General features: G+C 46.7%; 1 protein-coding gene across 2 annotated transcripts; it reads right to left on the bottom strand.

The window, feature by feature from the left end:
• Positions 1–7,968: 7,968 nt before the first annotated feature.
• LOC126530485 (uncharacterized) lies at positions 7,969–19,891 on the bottom strand. 2 transcript variants are annotated; one of them, XM_055070323.2, is made up of 3 exons: positions 19,604–19,891; positions 16,125–16,235; positions 7,969–8,492 (listed from the first exon to the last, which is right to left on the bottom strand). In XM_055070323.2, exons 1-3 carry the CDS (start codon positions 19,613–19,615, stop codon positions 8,118–8,120), a joined length of 498 nt encoding a protein of 165 aa, XP_054926298.2. In that variant the 5' UTR covers positions 19,616–19,891; the 3' UTR covers positions 7,969–8,117. The 2 variants fall into 2 exon arrangements, with proteins under 2 accessions (XP_054926298.2, XP_050033714.2); XM_050177757.3 differs by having other exon boundaries at positions 7,969–8,489; positions 19,604–19,815.
• Positions 19,892–21,231: the final 1,340 nt, after the last annotated feature.

Below are 21,231 nucleotides of genomic sequence, written 5' to 3'. Positions count from 1 at the left end.
GAGAACTTCAGAATGGCTTCAGAATAGGGAGGCGTTTGGATGATAACTTATTTATCCTTACTCAGTGTAGTGAAATATCAAGAGGAGAAAGGAGACGGTTATATGTGGCCTTTTTGGACACAACAGGAGCGTATGACAACGTAGACCGCCACATTTTGTGGCATATTCTTGAAAGCGAAGGCTTACGCGACGATTCTCTACAGCTTTTGAGAGAGATTTACCGATAAAATACCGTTTGCGTTGAATGGCAAAGGATGAGGAGCGAGAAGAAAGCTAATATCAACAAGGAACTGAGGCGGGCGTGCTCTTTATACCCATTGCTGTTTATAATGTGTATGGTGAGTATGGAAAGATCGCTAGAAGGGAGCAATGTCAGATTTAATTTCTCATACAAACAGGCGGGTACCGCAGTAAAGCAGCAGATTCAAGCTTTGTTTTATGCGGTCAACGTTGTGTCTCTAGCTAACAAGCAAAGTGATATGCAACGTCTGCCTGATATCTGTGGACAAGAAGGCGGTAAGTTAGGTCTGAAACTTAGCGTTAAAAATCAGGTGTTATGGCATTGAATGAAAACAGTGAACAGACAGTGACCATACAGGGTCAAGAAGTACCTTGCGCAAAAAAATATAAATACCTTGGTACATGGACAAACGAAGGCAATAGATATAAGGAAACACAAGAAAAACAATAACGGGAAAGAGTAAGAGAAATGCGGCTATAATGAAATAAGAGCGACATGGGCATACAATATGTACGAGGTGCTCTGGGGTATGTGGAAAGGTGTAATTGTTCCATGCATAGGCGGAGAGTTTTCATTTCCCCGGGGGGGGGGGGGGGGGGAAGTGAGGGGCTGCGGCCCGACCAGCTTTCCGACCCCCCCCCCCCCCGACCCCCCACACACACATCTTGCACTTGAAACTTCGTGTGACCCCGAACAATTGAGCACTCAATTGGCGACCTTATATGAGCATATACAATACCTCATAGTAGGAGACAGTTCAATTTCACAGCTTGAGTCCTCTCGGTGGTGTTATCTTTTTTCGTGTAATTGTCGCATACTTCGATATCACTAATACTAGTTCGCCTTTCCGGCGAAACTGCACGCTCGCTCTCTTTTTTTCTTTTTCTGAGAGTTCGAGTGTAAGCGCTGCTGCGCATGACTGCTCTCTATTCTGATTTCAAGTGAATCCGGCTTGACCTCATTTCGGTTACTGAGTGAATTATACAGTGTTATAAGAAAACGTAATGCATACTGTTTCCAGTACAGGGGAGTAGCCGCCAGTAATTATTTCGTTACTGAGATTTAATTCGGTAATTGGAGTTAGTGATCTAACTCGAGAAGTACTGTCCTAATTTTCAAGTGTCTGGGGCATGGGTAGGCACGCAAATGACATCTAAATGCGGTGTTTTCAGCGACCTACTTATTGCGTACAACTTTTTCCGACTGATAAAGAAACCTCAGGAAGTATGAAAAAAACCGCGTGAGTACGCTCCGACGCGCATGATAAAGCAGCGGCCTCAAATAAGATGATTGAAAGCAACTGGATTGCCTGTCGCAAACCCGATTAGACAGCGCATCACCTTGATGATGGTACGGAAGGAGCACCATCGGCAGGTCTTGCGGCTTCGCAGCTGTTCCTTCCTCACATTTCTACGTCACACTTATTATCCGTCTTTGGACTTATTATCCGTGCTTCGGACCAAAGCCAAATTAAAGTGACCATTTTATTTTTCATAAAAGTGTATACATTTCGCATGAAAGTGTATACGCGCTGCAAAAAAAATGGAGAACGCTCAAGCTTCATTTTAAGAGTGAAACGCGATAGCGTTCAAAGACCCCTTACTGCGTTTCATGCTTGCCGGCTACTGCAACTTGTGCAACCGTAACGCCATCCGGGAAACGCTGACTGCGAACGCTATGCATGAAGGCGAGCCTTCGGGTAGAAACGCGGCCTCTTATGTGGGTTGATCTCGTGTTATTGTTTCGCAATTTTAATATTTCAGTCTCAGAAAAGCTAACATGAAGAACCTGCGCTGTCGGTGTATATTTTTCCATTACGTTTGTTTGTGGGCAGCCGTTGTCACAATTCCGAGGAATGGCGTTGTAATGAATGAAGGACAAGGTATGAGCAACATTTTGTGGTAGAGAAGTGGTTGGGTATGCGTGGTTCGGAATTTGTTCGAAATTCTGTTTGCCGGAGCGACGTCCAACGCCAACACGGGATTATGTAAAGTGTTCCTGTCACATCATCATTTTACACAGGCATTGTATACACTGTATATATTGAACATCATCTTATACATGTGACTATTAGTTTATGTGTAACTATGCCTTTCCTTAAGTGTGTGTGGTTATATGTTAGTGTGATGAGGACTCGGACACTGCTTCGAAAGCGTGCCATGTATACAATGCTTCGTTTTGTGTATATGTTATCGTCCTGGTGGAATTGTGCCGCGATTGTCGCTCAATGTTCGTATCGTCTCTTGTTGAAATAAACTGTTTCTAAACGTGCGGAACGCCGACGTCGGTTTTCTGCCTCACGGGCTCCTTAACGTTCAGGTTCGTGTGAACAAATAAAAGCGAAATAAACAAACCGGGAAGCGGCCAACGTGTAAGAAAGTAAATATACAACTTCTAAATGAGCCGAATGGGCAATCAGGACGTCTGCACAAAAAAAAAAGAACAAAAACAAAATGGAAGAACGTCAGATTTCAGTGGGCCCTTGTTATCTAGAAATTCGTAAGCTCCGTTGTGCACCAGCTTAGAGCACATGTTCGAATAGGTCTTGTTTTGCAGCTACCCAGTACTGTGGCCGTTTTATCACATATTCAGTGGCTTTTTTGATGACCGACGCAGGAATTCTACTGCAGACATCCGTTATCCTTGCCTTGAACTAGTCTGACGTATATCTAGATCGCGTAAGCACGATCTTTCACATGACCCCAAAGAAAGAAATCGGGTGGAGAGAGGTCAGGTGACCTTGCGGACCAATTTAAAGGCCTGTGCCTTCCAATCTATTGCGCATGAAAAATCGCACCCAGCCAGTTTCGTGCTCGGCTACTGCTGTGTGCTCGTGCCCCACCTTGCTGATACCACAGAAGCCGTAAACATGACAGCGAGACTTCGCTGAGAAACGGATCCACCACTCCCTGAAGCATTTATTTCACTTAACGCTGTCCAGTCGGTGTGTGATCCACGAGGATTGAACCGACTGTAGCACCGGCATAAATTCTGCACCACACATTGAACTTGCACTGGTAGTAGTCCTGATTGCGCTTTAGCCAGTGGGTATTGGAACTACTCAAAGAGTGTGCATGATGCAAATTAGCCTGGGCGTTTCTGCAAAAAATTGGCTTAATCTGTGCATATGATGTTGCTGAAAAAGTCCGGTAACTCATCCGCTTTTGTGAGGGTCCAATTCGAGAAATCTAGGCGATTCTACAGGTCTCTATCTTCCAAGCATTGGTGCTGATTAAGGTGGTAGGGTGAGAGGCCATCATTAAGAATCCTCCAAACTGATGACATCTAATTTGGTACCTCGGCGGCCACGTCCCACACGCTAGTATGAGGGTTTGAGGCCATAAATGCTAGAGCATCCGTGCGTAGGCTAGGACTCAAAGATGGAGTCCTCCGCCCCTGTTTCTAGAAGCTGCCGGTTCGTCTCAGGTTTCAATAATTTCTGATCATAGTCGAAGCGTTTGGTCTACCGCAACACTTCCATGACTGATATACATTTGCGACCTTGCTCTTGTTGCCATTTGCAAATCCCAAGGCAAGGATCTTGTTTACCTTCTGCTCATTAGAGAAACACATGGCGACTGGGACGAAACAAAACACACCCTTAAGCCTTTGCACTGACGTTGTCAATTAGGTTTTGTCTTGATAGGTTTTGTGGCAAAAGAAAAAAAAAGACATCCGTGCACTTTACCTATGCTAAGACAACAGCTATCACAGCTTATTTCCAACTAACACCAAACGCGACGTGTTACTTCGGCTGGGGTGCGCCAGATAAGGAACCAGCTCGATCACGATGTTTTTCTTTATTTCCTTTATTTCGTTCTGTACAACTCAAAGACAGCCTGTTCGAAGGCGCTGCTTTACGATCTGGGTGGTAGCGCATTCACGTGGTATTCCCCATATTTCGCGCGGTTTATTTCCCAGTCTATAGGGAAAATTAGTACGCAATTAATGCTTCGCTTAAAATACCGCATTTAGATGTCCCTTGGCTGTGCCTTCAGATGCTCATTGACACTTTGATAATCAGGATAGTACGTCTCGAGTTAGGTAATTAATTACAATTACCTAATCAAATCTCAGTAACGAAAAAAATTACTGGCAGCTACTCCACTGTACTGTAAACAATATGCACTAGGTTTTCTTCGAGTAAGGCATCGCTTTTTTTTTTAAATCTTGGTGCATGATAGTTAATCGGGACACTCTGTATATATTTGTGACCTGTGCATGCGCGTGACGATGTTTTCATCCCAAATAAATGTTGTAAATTATTAGAAATGTTTTTTTTTTTATGAGTCGTTAGCACTGCTTACTGGAAAGAGAAGGAATACTCAGACAAACAACATTCGCGTGCATTTCACACACCATTGATAAAAGACTGCTGAAGGGGTCCCTGAAGTCTGTAGGTCTTTCTTATGGTAAAAAAAGCACGCAAATAATTTGAAGCGTGGGGAAGATACAGCAACATATTCATTCTCTACGCATAGGCTATCCATGCCTCTAGAAATAATTTTTAACTGGTCACCTCCATCTCTTTCAAAAATACAATAAACTTTGTCCTGTGCGTATATCTAAATATATTGTGTGTATTTACAGTGGAAATTTGAAACAATGTCGAAGTAAGAAAATACGGATGAGGCAACCGCCGCTACTGCTTCTAATGCGCGTGTACTCCTATTGTCAGGATTTCCAGAAATAAAGCGAAAGTAAGAATTAAAAGCCGTGCACGTCCGCGCCCACAATGATGCAGTAAGCTATAGCTCCAGTAAACTTTCAAGTGAAAAGGTCGAGGAAAGTCAAAAGAAACCTGAAATGATGTGGGTGACAAAGCTCTGGTAATGGCACTTGAGGTGTGTAGAAAGGGGGGGCGGGGGGGAGGTGGGTCTCCGGCATCGCTCGGCGGGACTCGCCCTCCCCTCTGGAAACTCCGGAGGGTGCTTTTTATTTCTAGTTGGAAATGCTACCATGGAGGGCAGATATGGAACACCGTTTTTTGCCTCATGGCTTCACGCAACTCGTGAACTAGCGTAACACGTGCATCTTAACACGGGAAAGAAATGTGAAAAACAATGTCAGTGTTGAAACCTGAGAGTGTTGTAATTTTATACTATCACTGCTCTTCACGGCCAGCGTAGTAGTGGCGCCCGTGCGATGTCATTACAGGACATACACGGCGCTTTAATACATTGCAGGGTGGCAGAAATATTGGCGCGGTTACGTATGTCGCGTCCGCAACTGCGGATATTTAGAACACTGTCCGAGAAATTCAAGCAGAACGCGAAAGCTTGCGATTTCAGTCATTGCTACACCCTTCGGGCGAAACTGCTATTTTTTTCTTACGTTCACACTCCTAATGCAAGCTCATTCAAAGAGAAATTGTCTAATCTGGCCTATCATTGTGTAAAATGCGGTTTTGAAGCGGTGTTCCAAGACACTATATATTAAAAAAACGATAACAATACGCGCGATGGCATCGAGACTTCCCGTATAAATAACAGGCTGAGGGATAAACGCGCGAGCAGGTTATCATTCATCCTGCACAATAAAGAATTTTTTTTATCTCAAAAGAAGCTTCCATTGACTGGCACGGTTGTCATGTTCGAAGTGTAAAGTGACTGTATCCTTTTGGTTTCGCTTACCAGGGGTTATGTTCGTTCGGTTTTGCTACGTACTTGTGACTTGCGCACAACTCAGCGCGCACCTCGGGATTTTTGTGTCTATACATTAGTTGGTCTAAATGCAAAGCATGTCTTCACCTCGTCGTAGCCAAGGTCAAACACGAAGCCGGCCAAGGTCACGGAATCCGTCGAGGATGCGCACGCACGCCGTGCTCGCTGGCCGCCATTGAGTCGGCACCAGCTTGCCCCACCCGCCGACGCGCGCTCTTCCAGACACCAGCTCGCATCTGGCCTCCTCTCCTTGCTCCATTCGCCCGCGCGCGCCATAGATAGGCGCGGCTTGGTTGCGCTAGCTGCCCCACGTTGCGCGTAGGCCTCTATATGCAGATATCACGAAGAGCTCTCGAAAGTATGAAGCAGAGACTGCAGAGGCACGCGACGCGTACGCAAGTGGCTAGACAGGAGACGTATCGACGGGCCGACGAGGTACGCCTGGCCGTGAAGTGCGAGCAAAAAGAGAGGCTACATGCGGCCAAAAACAACTGCAACCCGAGCGAACGACCGCTGATCCGACAGCGCCTCTCATTACAGGACCTCCACTTGCGGGATGCGGACGGGTACCTGCAAAAGCGCTTTCTATACCCCCTTCTACCCCTTCCTACCCCCTTCCCCCAGTGCAGGACATGCGTCTGGTTAACCTCTTTGTCTTTCTTGTCTTCTCTCTCTCTCTCTCGAAGACGAATGTGGTGGGGCGTCTAGCACCTGCGACCACCTCTTGTTCCGATCGTACGGCGTCGGAGTGTCGCGGTCTGTGAATGTGCATCGTCGTCCTCGAGTGACTTTCTCCGGGACGATGTGAGTCCACTCGGGCTTTTCGTCACGTGAAGGGGAGAAATGCTTCGTATTGACTTGGACCTTTATTGAGAATGGTATCTACCCTATCTTCTTTTCTTTTTTCTTTTTTTGCAGCTAAGCTTATTTGCAAGTCCAACGACGTGCCGTCCTTTTTTAAACCGAAGCTTTCTTTGTTTCTTTCTCGCCGTTGCTGCTGCTGCTGCTTTTGTGGTCTTGCACGCCACTAACGCCGGCCGCGTCGGGACTTGGTTGAGACGTGGCCATGTCACGAAAACATAAAAGGCATACGCTGTCGGTGTTCTGTTTCATGACATTTGTTTACGAGCTGTCATTCTCAAAATTCGGAGGACTAACGCTGTAAGGAATTTAAGACAAGGTATGCGCCACGTGCAGGAGCTGCGTGGTTGTGGTGGCGAAGTCAAGCGGCGCATGCGGCGTCGACACCGGATCATCTGCGAAACGCTGTCGCGTTAGTATGACAGGAGTGTGGCACAAAGGAAAGACGACCCGAGAAGCTGGTGCCAACATTTACGCCGGGTCGCATGGGCACAATGCCCTCTGGACGCTGTAACTAGGCGTGACCCCCTCAAATGCAGTGCAGGAGCTGCAGCGCTTGTCTCAGTGCTCACCCGCAACAGCGACGACAGTAGAGGAAGAAGATGTGGGGAATGTTATTGAGGGAACAGAGAGAGAGAGGAGGCAGTTTTGTGAGTTACAACGCTACTACCCAGAATGGCGCGGAAGCGTGCATTTGGTGACGAGGCGACGAAGGCTCGTATAAAGAGTCAACCCGAGCAAGAACAACAAACACAAGCGGGGAAGGCAAGGTGACATTTCACATCACGTCACGACTGTCGTATGCCGTGGATATATCACCGCCAAATAACGCCAATGAAGGCAAACAGCAGACAAAGCTTCGCTTACATCGATTCCCACAGTGCGTGCGATGTGCATATTTTTTCTTGTTCCTTGTCTTTCAGCGCTGATCTTCATGATGCCATCGCACCAACTGGCCCAAATTACTGTGCTTTTACGGTAATGAAAGAGCTCTTTTTTTTCAGTTTTGGTATAAAAGACGTCAACTCTTGCGAGAGTTCTTCTCGCAATACTCGTACTTCAAATCCGAAATACCACGTGGAGCTCACTGTTTGTCTATACACACTATTTGGAACTAGGGATCTTACGGTGTCCGCAATTTTCTTGCATTTGTCCTTCAAGAGTGAGAAGAAGCGGCTCATATTCGAAGCAAGTAAGCGTGGCTTTCTCGATACAAATTTTGTTTATTTGATGGCACGTGAGAGGGACCGGGAGGAAAGGAGGAGCAAAGGCAACGCGCAGGTGATGAACGGGAGGAACGGTGATTGGCAAGGCTCCGGTGGCCGTGGTGGCCCCGTCGTGGCTTTCTCCGTTCAGTGCTTGGCATGATGACCAGAAAACGGCACGTGGCGTCGGGCGCGCACGGGGCTTCCACCACTGTGGCCAACCGCGCCGTTGCTGCGTCCCAGGCCCATGATGACCGGCTCGCTGGAGTCGCGCTCTCCCGCCGAATGGCGGTATTGGCCCAAGTCAGCCGGGCTCCTGGGATTGTTGAAGAAGAACCCGCCATCGTTGGTTGGCATGAAGCTCATGTGACCGGACAGGCCGCGGAGACCGTGGTGAGGCTGCTGCGGAGGACACAGCTCCGGCTGGTAGTGACTCAGCTGGTAAGGGCTCAGCGAGTAGGGGAAGGGCGGGTAGGGCAGCGGTGGTGGGTAGAAGCTCGGATGGTACTGGAACAGAGGCTGCTTTGGCAAGAGAAAATGTGGGAAGAACACAGCATATCAGTTATATCAGGATTCATCATGTCATCCAGGTCACGTAAGTATATTCCTTTCAACACGAAATCCGCTCGGACATCCTCAGTAGAGTATAACAACATGTAACTGCCCGTTGAATAGAAAATTATGTAAAACTTGACACTAAAGCTCTTGCTCCAGAAGCAGCGATGTAGCGTTTCACCGCAAAATTTTTTTTTATTTGCACAAATCAGGCCTAGCGCTCTCTTCACTATGTACCTTTGTAATGAAATTGAAGAGACAGAGGAAGGGAGGAAGGTAAGAAAAATTACTTGAAATTGTAAAAGAAATTTAAACATCTGATAATTTTTACTGACTCGCCGGTACGTCTCCCTGAGGAGGAATTAACTATACATTTCACTGCGCTACCTTGGGCTGCCCTGGAATGTGCCTGTGCTGCCTTTTGGGAGATTCACAAGGGGGTACGCGCACATGAATGTAGGAAACGCCATTGAAAACTCCACTTGTCGATCCTGCCGACTAAATTAAGTTAGCTTTATTGTTATATTATACATTTTTTGTCTGTTTTAGTCTGGTAGATTTATGTTTCGATAATTAGTCTTTTAAATAAAACAATAAAATGATATAATTTGACTTTGATTGATCCCTCACAATATTATTATTTTTCAGGCTTCGTTGTTTCACCTATTGAGCTTAAAATGTCTATTGATATTTATGTATTTTTTGCACGCAGCCAATGACCAATACCGTTTGTGGGCAAAGGCCATGGTTTTACATCATCAAAATTATTATTATTATCATAATAAGTGAACCACGTGCTCGTATTTGTAGTCCGTCGTACAAGGGATACATGACCGCTCTGGGGGATTATCCAACAATCAGGTAGCTTTCGGCTCCTAGCCGCGGCAGCGTGCTATTAAGGGGTTGCATTCTTTTTTTATTTCGTTGCTTCTTACCGTACTTACGGCGCAGTTAAAGTTGTTTAAAACGCAATCTATAGGACCACCACTTTTAATTTCGCATCACTTTTGGAGACATCTATCCGCAAATGATGACTTAGAAATAAATGTGCAGTCTTGATGTTTGCTGTTCCCTTGCGTTTTACATTATTATTATTATTATTATTATTATTATTATTATTATTATTACAAAGATATTGTAGTTAGTACTAAAGCGGTGATCAAAGGCAGTCGAACTGAGCGTCTGTCATATGTAGAACACTATAATAGCAATTTAGGGCAGTAACGTAATTGTGCTCGTTGCTTAACCTGGCGTCGCAATCACGGCTCATCTTGTCAACAGTGGTGCTATTTCTCTTTCATGTGTTGTGCATCGCTGTTCTACGTGAAGCGGCACTGCGATTCACGTGAAATTCCCCAGCGAAACTGGGCACTGCACCAAAACTGTCATAGCTTATATTTTTGGAATTTGCAGCGTTGTATGTCGGCATTTGCTTCCACGCTTCAACGAGCGGTGCGGTCTGCGCTGGCAGTGCATGCTGGCGCTGACAAATACTGGCGACAACTGAATAAGCGCGAACGGGATTTTGTTAGGCGCATAAATGACCCAATACAATGACCTTTTATATTGTGGCCATTAGTACGCCTTGAAGATACCAGAGCTCTTTCAAAAGTGTTTACGCCTGCTCATGCAACCAAGACGCGTAAATGCTTCAAAAAGGAATTTTCGAATCTAGTTGGTATGCAAACGGCAAGACGACGTTTGCGGTCTTCCATATGATGAGAGTGTTGCGTTTAGTGTTGCGTTTTATTCGTTCATTAATGTGTTTTATCCCTTTGGAATGGTATGTACACGTTTTCCGCCGAGCGTGTTAAGCAGATATTTTAGAACAACTTCTTGCTCGGCTTGTTGTTGCATTGCTTTGAACAACCAAGTTGCGCGTTCAAAAAAAAAAAAAAAACACAGGAAAAGGCAACGGAGACGGAAAAAGCGCTGTTTCCATCTCCGTCGCCTTTTCCTGTGGTTGCCTTTTTGAATGCTGAACTTTGTTCTGCAACGTGTTACAGATGTAATTAATTTCGCGGTTCCAGTCGAATTCCGCACTTCTCGCCTTGAAAATTTGGCGGGTAATGCGCCAATAGCGAATGCGAGCAAATCTATTGCGCAAACTATCCACTGCGGAAACATGTAGTGCGGCGTCGCCAGATCAGCTCTTTCCAATGGTACATGAATTTTCCTCGCTGTCAAGGGCTTTCAAGGAATTACCCGTGCATGTAAGAATCATGATAGTCTCGCGAGGTCAAATTAGAACACCCGCATGCACCAGGCGTCCTCGCCGTGCCGGAATCTGTGCATGATCATGAACATGTACAAAGCGTCATGGTTCACGCGTTGGAACACTATACGTGAAGGGGCCTGCAGCGCGAAGCACGGCTCCAGCTGATGAAGCGCTTGTATGCTGTTGGTGGTGTATAGGCCTCAACACATCGCTCATATCCACCAAGGGGACTGAATCAAAAGTGCACAAAAAAGAAAGACGGGCAAAAAGCAAGCAATCAAATACGAAAACTTAGGCAACCAAACTTTTCCCAAACTTTTAATAAACGAACTTTTAACATGCCTCATTCACAAACATATCAAAAAATAAGAGTGCAAACGACGTACGGTAGCCACACAACTTTTCCGCACGTGCCACTTGTATTACGCCAAGCAGTAATAAGACCCGCTGCTTGTGCAGAGTGGACAGACCCCAAAGGACAATATGCTAGGTGTTGTAAGTGCTAAACCCAGATTACCAGCCCGATATACGAGAAGCATTGTGCAGGGGGTGGAGACGCGACCGCAATAAAGAAAGAAATGGTCAATATTTTTTTTTTTTTACGAAAGGGTGGAGGTAAGTTATCTACAAACCAGAACTATGAAGGCAAACATTTAGATGGGGAACTGTACGATGGTACCTTCGTAAAATCACCTTGCATTGTAGCATTATCGTGAAATTTTGCTTCAACGTTTGTTGCTCTTCTTTCGACCTCGTTCTACGAGAAGAAACATGACGATGCGGAAAATGAATGCTCGGACGAACGCCTGCCGAACATTGCACCGGAAAAGTGTTGGGCGTCAACCCAATTGACGACGAGGAGGATGATGTGAGCCGGAGTGCAGTTCGTCAGTTCGGCTCGCGTTGCAAACGCAGACGAAGCTCACTTGCAATACGCAGAGATCATAGAAAATTTTTTTACAGTGGAAGAACACTTACAGCGGCATATCCTTAAATATACTTTGACTAATAGAGCACCCCTGCTCCCTTCTGCCAGCACCAATACTGCGCTCGGCGGGCAACATGAAAGCCTCTTGAATGCGGATGAAACCAGCAGACAACAAACTATTTAGCGTGCATGAGTGAGCTTATCTTCAAAGTCATTTTTGAAGCGACAAGTAGTTGGAGTTCGAACAAAACACGTGAACATGAATATGGCATCCGAACAAGAGAAGAGAATATCCGAACAAGAGAAGGAGAAGACCACGGCCAGAGCTCGTGACGTTGACAGATGCAGTGCGAGCTCAGGGCCGCCTAGCCATAAAACAGGGTACTTCCAAGGCCCACTGAGGATGTGTCGCTCTGCCTGACTAAAAACGATAACTGCTTTTTCAGTTTTCACGCTTGAGACGCATCGGTCAATTATGCGACCATGATGACACCGTGTACACAGTTGTGTATATACCAGCAAAAAATAAACAGTAGAAGTTCCATGCTAGCCACTGACCTATTAATTTTAGTGAGGCCTTCTTTAGTGGCTTATTGGGAAAAAATGTCTCGGCGAATAGCAAGTGGCGTTTGAAACGATTATATATTTTTTGACTAAATCTTCATTTTTACTAATTACTTTCACTACCTACTTGCACTATTTACTCTTATACTGACACCTCTTCATAGAGCGCAGTTTCTTTTGAACCACGGCTTTTATTTCTTTTAAAGCAAAGGTCTATTCGCCTCTTCCTTCAACTTCTCCACTGCTGTGCTGCTGCTGTTTTTTTTTTCCACGCCGCATCAGGAGGTGGTCCAGAGATTGCATGTACATGGAAAGAGCGTGGCAGAGAAAAAAAGGAGACGCGGACAGCTCGTTTGACTTCCTTTGACAGTCGACGTGTTTGCAACACGTTGAATGTACACAATGTCCTCTGACGCTCGCTAAGCGCCACCCCAATATCAGCTGTGATTATCCGTGTCCTACCGCACAAGCATTGCAGAAACTACAGCGCTTACCTTTCTGAAGCAGTCGGGAGGGGACGTAGGTAGAATGGTAGAGAGGAGGTAGGCAGTGGAGGCAGAGAACGGGTAGAACCGAACGCAGTCACGAAATACGTGAATAAAATCTTTGCCACTCTTCGCTGACAGCTACCATAGTACGTGGGGCGAGAGCGGGTTACAGAAAGACGACGTAAAAAGGCAACGAAGCGCTACTACTAGATACGACAGCGGTTGCCGACAAACCGCATAAATTTGAGTTCAAGGTTTTATCCAGTACGTTTCTTCTGTTTATGAATATAAACGTCCTGCAATTTGTCAAGCGGACAACTGATGCACGGCGTGCAGAAGCAAAGCCGCGTTAAAGCACCGTAGCGCCTAGGCGACACTACGGAAGCGGCCGCACGTCAAATAAGTATTTCTCTGTCCGTCGCGGTAGCTCTGCGGCTATGGCATTCCTAGAGGACGCGGGTTCGACCCCGACTGCAGCAGCCAGATTTCGAGGGATGCGAGACACAAAAGCTCCCTTGCACATTGATTTAAGTGCACTTTAAAGAACCCCACGGGGTCAAAATTAATCCGGCATCCGTCACAACAGCGTGCTTCATAACCATATTGTGGTTTTGGCACGTACAGCCCCGTAATTAAATTATAGTTTCACACTCCTGCCACGATGCGATATGCGGTGTGCGGCAATCATGGTGCTAACCTTCTCGGAAATTATGAACCGTGGCGCAGAACAACGTCTTATAAAAACACGTCTCGCTAAGTTCTGTGTAGTACGCGGACAAACAGCAGTGGTGCGCATAAGGTAACCTGTACCGTCAACTCACCACTCTCGTATTGCACTAAACGCTGAAAAAATGAAACATTCGCCTTTAATATAACCGCTAATTCTTGTCAATCAAAGCAAACAACACAGAAAGCTTCGCTGATTTCGATTCCCACAGCGCGTGGGATCCGCATGATTCTTTCTTGTTCGCTTCTTAAGCTGCTGAAGCGTATCCCTTCTCAATTCGTCTTCGTTGGGAATACTAAACCCATCAGATTACACAATAACTGCGTCTTTTCAGTGACCATTCTTTTGCGTCCTAGTGCGATTAGCAATACATACTATTACAATTTTAATGGGATTAGCATCTTAGGATACTTCACGGACTTTCCGGTAGCTCTGTCTCGAGCCATTTTTCTCCCAGCATGAGTTGTGTACTCCATGGCCTAATGAGATGAGCATCGTGCTGCTGTGATTAGGGAACCGGATTTGAGAAGAGCCGTCGGTCCAACTTAGATCACTCGGTATGTGACACTGGGTGTGCGGCACTCTTCAATGAACCGCTTCAACTTGACTGACTGGGCACGTGCCCCTCCTCAATGACAAAACATATCCGTTAAAGTTCGTACCGGGTGGAATGAACCCGCGTCATACATATTCAATATTGTATGAATATATATTCTCACAGAAGCTACGCGTGGATTTAGCGGCGGGGCTAGATGGCAGAGTGTATCCAGTGGGAAGTGCGACAAAGGATACGTGCTGCACACACGCCTGATGCATGATGCGTTTTCGCGTACGCAATGCGGTGTGTTGCTAGAACAATTTGTTGCTGGACTAGTTGATAATTAATGTAAGTCGGTTGCTTCAGAGCTAAAAGGGCGCACTGACATGTACTCACGCACCCACGCGCGCACGTACAGAACCAATAAAAAAATCGTGAACCATTTCCGTCTGTGAGCAGCAAAGCTGGTCCGATCGGCGGCGAGCTTCGGAAGATGGGCCGGCACACACATAACCGTTCGTAGTCGAGAAACACGGAACCGCACCCTTTAGTAGACCCTCTGTACACGTTCTTGAACGCTCTTGAACGTGTTCAAAATCGCGCCGCTCGTTTCATCGCTACAGACTACACCATCATTCCAGTGTTACTAATATTAAATATTCGCTGTCCCTATCCTTCTTAGAATCACGCAGAACGATTGCTTTAGTCTGCTTATTTCATAAAACAACCAACCGTCAGCATGAAACCGCCCTCGATCTCTCCCAACCGTTACGAACATCTCACCGTTTGTGCAACAACCGCTCCTTCATACTTATCCTTGACTACACAAACACTTTCAACTCACCAGCGTTACCACTAGCAATCAAATTATGGAACAGTCTCCCTGATAACGTTGTCCACATTCATGACCCTGTTAAGTATCGTCGTGAAGTAACGGAGTTTTTCGTGACTAGTTGCTTGATCAATTTTCTATTAGTTACGTCCACGCTTCTCGCTAACTTCTGAATTTGGCAATGTAAAGCGATGTACCGTTAGATTACTTTTGTAAAATTTGACGGCGTTAAATTATGTACACTTGCATTGTGTATGTTGACATTCATTCCGATAGTGTATATTACGTTCCGCTAACTGTTGTGTAACGTCTCCTCGTTTTATATACCTTAGTATACGTCTGATACACTCGTTATCTCTTTCCCTTCTTTGTAATGCTTCCACTTATGAAGATACATACTGTATAATACCGCCTCACACAATACTCCAGCTGGAGCCTGTGAGGCTGTCTGAATAAATAAAGAAATAAATCAGCGCCTCCTTACACGTGCCGCAGACTAGAACTACCCAACCTTCGCGGCGGGAAAGCACCGCGTCAGCACATCTACCGCCTTCTGCCATCGCTCTTCCGACCGTATGGCGTTGACTTCCGAGAGGTCGTTATCGAATCATAGGCGATCACGAGCTCGGCAGCTTGATCGGAAGTTTTGATCGAGAAATTCTCTTTGGAACCTTCCGTAGGCGCCGTCCAATCCCTACATCGCGCCCTCGTGGCGTCGACACCTCTTCGCAGCCTTTTCGGCGTCGCGATATGCGTCCTTGGATCATGCTCATCGCTTACGTACCACATCGCGGGCACGCCCTTCTCAGGCTGCCGGGCTGGCACGACGTCGACGGTCTCTCTCCTGCCGCTGCTCTCGCTGTCGCTCCTCGTAGACACACTGCTCTTCAGGCGTACGGATCACGCGCCGTCTTCCCATAGCAACGGTGGAGTGAAATGGTGCCAAAAATTCCCCTTGGTCACGTTATCAGGTGCACACAACGTCACGCACTACGTTATACATTCACCGAGAAATAGCTGCGGCGGAGCGCCGTTTTAGACACAGGTGGCCGTTAAACCGCGCTCCGACGCGAGCGACGATATTCTCTTGCTTTTGTTGTCGGCTCTTTCAATCTCACTTTTTAGGGGAGACTTTTTCCGTCCGGACAACATAAAATCCTGTATCCTATCCAAAGACAGCCTCGCTGTAAAAAGTAAGCCCCCCACTATTTAACGCAAGTGCTCCGCATGTATGAAAAATGACTTCCGAGTGGCTTGTACGGGCATCGAACGCGGGTACAAGCCATTCATCTGGTCTAGCTCACCTGTTGAGGTTGTGGCTGTTGTACCTGCTGGCTGGCGCCGCCATAGTTGGGTGCTACTGTGCCGACGTTGCTCCGGACTGCGGCCACGGTCGCGCACGCCATAATGATCACCTGCGCCGAGTTGAGGCAACAGTCACTCAATGAATGGGCGTTACACAGAAAGGAAAAAGCATGTTGAAAGTGAATCGCGAGAACCGAGTATGCTGCGATATCATGTGGCATTGGTATGCTTGGTAGGGAACTCATTGATTCGTTGAGTAGGAGATTGTGGGCGAGCTATTTCGGCTTACTTATGGCTGCAGCGCATTTCGATGAGGAGACACGACCGTTCAACTAACATAATGAGTGCTGCTCGTGGACTTCGTTTTACAGTTCCGTGCACTTTTGTTTTCATTCTGCACTGTCGTTTAATACATTGAACTCGCATTGTTAGCCTTATCGACCACAACATTTGAGAGAGAGCTCCTCGTGCCGTGTCATGAGGTGACGACTGAAGCAAGTGCTGTTGCAATCTCTTACTGCCATGCTACTCGCGGTCCAGTTTGCTACGTTACATCAGCTCTAATTAGTGGTCGGCCTCTGTTCTCACTAACAGCTCTGGTGTGCAGACTGCTTTGTGAGTAAGACCCTGTTTCGTGGAGCGAATGAATAAACGAACTATTTAGTATAGAATATGTCGGAAATGTAGCGTTGATGCATAGCGCAATAGCACCTTGACTAAAATATCCTGTGAATACCATTTCGATCATGCCACGCTTACAGACGCGATTAGTTATAAGCGTGTGGAAAGGGAACCGATGAGAGGTAATCGGCGGAAGATGGAACCTCTTATAGTCTCTCCTCGCCGTCTCATTTGCTTCTCGGACATACTTAATGGTGGTTGGCGGTGAACACGAGGCGAATTACGGAAGTTTAAATGCGTAAGCATTTCTATGCCTACTCGGCGAGAAAACCGGCCCGTCTGCCACGTAGGACGAATCGCTATAACAAAATTAATATATAAAGAAACAGAATAAATTCGAAAGGAAAGACGGTGGTGGTGGGTTTCTAACCTACGCCCTCACGCTCAGAAGCCGAGTGTTTTACCCACGGGCCTAAGCACCAAAGCTTGTAGAAAGTGAGCAAATCTGAAGCACATGTCTGGGTTGTAGCGGCGGTACAAAAGAAATGTCGAAGGAGAACAGTCTCTGGAAGGTTTCATGAAAAATTTGGTGATTGTAGAATAAAAGCCATCATTCGGACCACATGTAGACCCGACTTGGAGCATTCGAGACGTTAGAAAAATTCCGATTTGGGGAAAATTTTGTGCCAAGCACGCCACATTGTCGATGTGATTCTGTGGTCGCGTGATGTGCCTTCCCTTCGGGCGTTCATTCACCAACCGAAACGCCACCGGGCTCTGAGGACTCCTGCGCCTCGCTTCGCGCAACACAGACAGATACAGTCAATAAGTTTTTAATGATCGCAAGGAGTGATGAAGTGATGAGGGCTTATATGGCTCTCATCACGGTTGATAATGGCTCGACGCGGATGAATAAGCAACGAAAGAGCGATGCGGGCTTATAATGTTCGGAGCAATACTGATAACGTTGATAAGGACCAATAAGGGTTGACAAGGGTTGGGTCAAGTCTGATAAGGACCGATAAGGGTTGAGAAGGGTCCGATCATGTCTGATAAGGTTGATAAGGAAAGATTAGGTTAGATAAAGATTGATAGCGATAAACTTGATAACAATCGATAAAGATTGAAAAGGCCGAATCGAGTCGACAAGGTTGACAACGACCGATAAGGGTTAATAAGAGTTTAACACTTGTCGGATTAAGTTTGATAAGATTGACAATGACACCGGGCTGCGTGGAGAAGAGCAAGTAGCACAATTCTTACGCATACTTAGACAGCTCCAGCGGAGTTTGTGTCGTAACATCTTATTGCCAATTGTTATTTGCCTTTGGCCGATCACCTACACTTGTAGCATCAGGATCGGATGGAATTTGATCTTACCGAAAGTTGTGGCTCAAGGACCTTTTTTTTTCTAGTATAGGCCTAGCCTTTTACATTGTATGAATTTCCATGCTGCCGTCTTCCTCCAAAATGCAGAATTTTATGACGGGGAAAATTTTGGTAAAGAATGTTTTCTATAATTACAGTGTTGCACATCGTTCTATATTGCTAGGCTTGTTGATAGTATGCAAAGGCCGTATAACCTAAATTTATCCCAATTTGATATTATTTCAATATTCTGAGGTCAAATTTACGTAACCTGTGACGCATGCATCGGGCGGTGAACGGCAGCAGCTTTAAGAGCGCAATGAAACGCCGCTCTCGTTTGTAAGAGGTCAATGTTTCCGTTTAGAGCAAATAGCATTGGCTACCTTCACAGATTACCCGCCGCGGTTGCTCAGTGGCTATGGTGTTGGGCTGCTGAGCACGAGGTCGCGGGATCGAATCCCGGCCACGGCGGCCGCATTTCGATGGGGGCGAAATGCGAAAACACCCGTGTACTTGGATTTAGGTGCACGTTAAAGAACCCCAGGTGGTCGAAATTTCCGGAGTCCTCCACTACGCCGTGCCTCATAATCAGAAAGTGGTTTTGGCACGTAAAACCCCATATATTATTATTATTATTATTTACCTTCACAGATTACTCTTATCAGATTGGCTGACAAGAGGGGAGGTGGGAACAAAAGTGGAGGGTGTTTTCCTGGGGCCGAGCTTGCACAGTGAAAGTGGATAACCAGGTGAGGAGAGTGGCGACCGCGTCTGCGGTCGGTCCGCGTCCCCTTGCTCAGCTTGCGATGGCTGGTCGAAAATCGTAGCAGTGTGAGACGGTCGGTCAGAAACGCCGCTATAACTGATTCATAGAGAAGGAGAGTTGGCGGAGTGATGTCGTGTACATGTAAAAGGGCCCGATAACATTATGCTGCCACGTCAAAGCGTTTATTGTGGACAAAACAGTTAATTCTTGACAGCTGCACCGAGTAGCCAGAGCCAGAACGATTGGCGACCAGACACCTTTTATTGCTTTCGCAATGGAGCCCAAACCCTACCCGCCTATTCCTCCCACTGTCTGGCTATAAAAAAAAATAGTTTTGCTTGACATATTAATGGCATCTTTACTGCGTACACGTCCCTTTGGCGCGGTGAGTTCTTGTGGTTTGGTGATGTCGCGTGACAGACGAAGTCGGTGCAGCGCTGCAAAATGCTGAATAGCGGAGAGCTAATGGCAAAAAAAAAGTGTAGAATCGGAAAGAGCGTCCTTTTTTTTGTTCAGCTTAGTCACGCATGATCAGCGTGTATATGTCATAGCAGATTGGGAGATTTCGCAGCCTTTGTGACTTTGCGTGTCGGGCCAACGAAATGGGTGTGGGTTGAATTTTTTGTCCAGTCGTGGAGCGTTCATGAAAACAATTAAATAGGAACAGTTTAGAATGGCTTTACGGTATCGTGTTCATCTATATTTTGCCTATGGTTCACGTACCTGAGAAAGCATTGTAGAGCGTAGAGTTGGCCTGAGCTGCTGCCCGGAACTTGTGGGAAGGGATTCGGTGAAGCTTGTAGAGCGGTGAGGATATGTTTGAGCCGGGTGCGAGCCACTGATGCGCCTTTCTCGCAGGGAGGGAGGTTCCCTGCAGACGTCTTTCGCCACTTGTGAACCACCGATACGCCTCTATAGCGCATACGCAGGAGCTCTTATACGTGATGCATAAGAAAAGATCAGATGCTCGGGAGAGGAGGGTGCGCATCCTCCGGCGCGGGTTGTACACGTGCTCAAGCGATTAACGACCCCACACCAAATAATGCTACGACATTTTTTTTTCGTTACTTCGTGACTCCCAGTCACGGCCTACCGCTTGCTTCACTGGCACGACGCTGGAGAAAATTGCGCGCCAGTGTGTCTTTCAGTCTGTCGGCAGTCGTCTGTTTTTACTTCTCCGCAAGGCTCTTGTCACAAGGCACATCAGCTGGACAGTGGAAAGTCGCTGATTCCGGACGTCTCGTTTTTCTTTTCTATCGCTCTTTTTTGTTTCTTTCATTTCACTGGCGCACATTCTGCGTGTCACGATATGTCACAGCTTATTTCGCCTCTCCTAGCCCTGTGAGCACGTCACCGCCTCTGAGCTGTCGTACGTTTCGCGCAATGCTAGGAAGCCGTCATTCTTGGAGAGTTACAAGCCGAGCTACGTGCGAAGAATGACAACCTTCTCTACGCCCCTGCTGGCGCCGGTACTTTGATTTTCATTCAAACGGTTGGGGCGGAGTAAGTTGGGCCTGGGAAGTTTCCCGTTGCCGCAATTCTTCGCACGCGTGCATAGCTGGCGCCAATGCACAGCGTAGTGTGTAAACCGAGCATTCACTCTGAGACTCAAACATGCCGCTCGCGTAGAGGATATCCGTGCGTTGGCCCCTTCGTACAAGCTGTTCTTTGAGGCGGCGCGTTCGCGCCACACGATGCCGGTATCCACGCTCTTTGCAGCGGGCTACAGATGGTCTTCTCTTTGCCGCAATTCGTGAGCATTCGATTTTTTTTATTTGGTGGCAGCCTCGTAGCACTCTTCAAGTGAATTCAGCGGCCTCTGAACTTTGCGTTCACCGTCTGGCACAGATCACCCGCCGTCTGGTTTGCGGAAGACGCTGAAGTACGGACCGGCGCCCAGTTCTTACACAGCGAACGTGGTGCGGCGGCCCTGACAGAGTTTTTGGCGTCCGGGCCTTCGCACAGCGGCTGTTCTAGAGTCCATATTTGACTGAAACAAAATAATATTAAAATCCATTCGCCAGCTGTGACAAGGACAGTGCGAGTACCTTTGAATTAGTAAAAAATAATAATAAGCAGGCACAAGCCACATTTTGCAAGCGGAGCTTTCCTGAACGTAAATATATGGTATAAAGCTTCCGACAGAGCGCATCTCACAACGAATGTCGACGTTATAAAGACTAGCATTGAAGCAATGTAGTGATGCACCGTATTGCCACCACCGAAACTCGTATACGTTTCGCACAACGTGCAACCGCGGACAATCGGTACGTTTGTAGAACTAAGACGAATGGGGCCACATATAAGCCGATACATTAAAAGAGTATGAGTGCTATGTCACGTGTGAGCTA

The sequence above is a fragment of the Dermacentor andersoni genome, chromosome 4, assembly GCF_023375885.2.
Source record: "Dermacentor andersoni chromosome 4, qqDerAnde1_hic_scaffold, whole genome shotgun sequence".
In the NCBI taxonomy this organism is placed as follows: domain Eukaryota; kingdom Metazoa; phylum Arthropoda; class Arachnida; order Ixodida; family Ixodidae; genus Dermacentor; species Dermacentor andersoni.
This window is presented reverse-complemented; position numbering and strand designations above follow the sequence as displayed.

Excerpts from the sequence above, each read along its gene's own strand:
- LOC126530485 (XM_055070323.2), bottom strand. Across the intron at positions 8,493-16,124 it reads AACAGCCACAACCTCAACAG|CAGCCTCTGTTCCAGTACCA; the intron begins GTGAGCTAGACC and ends CTCTTGCCAAAG.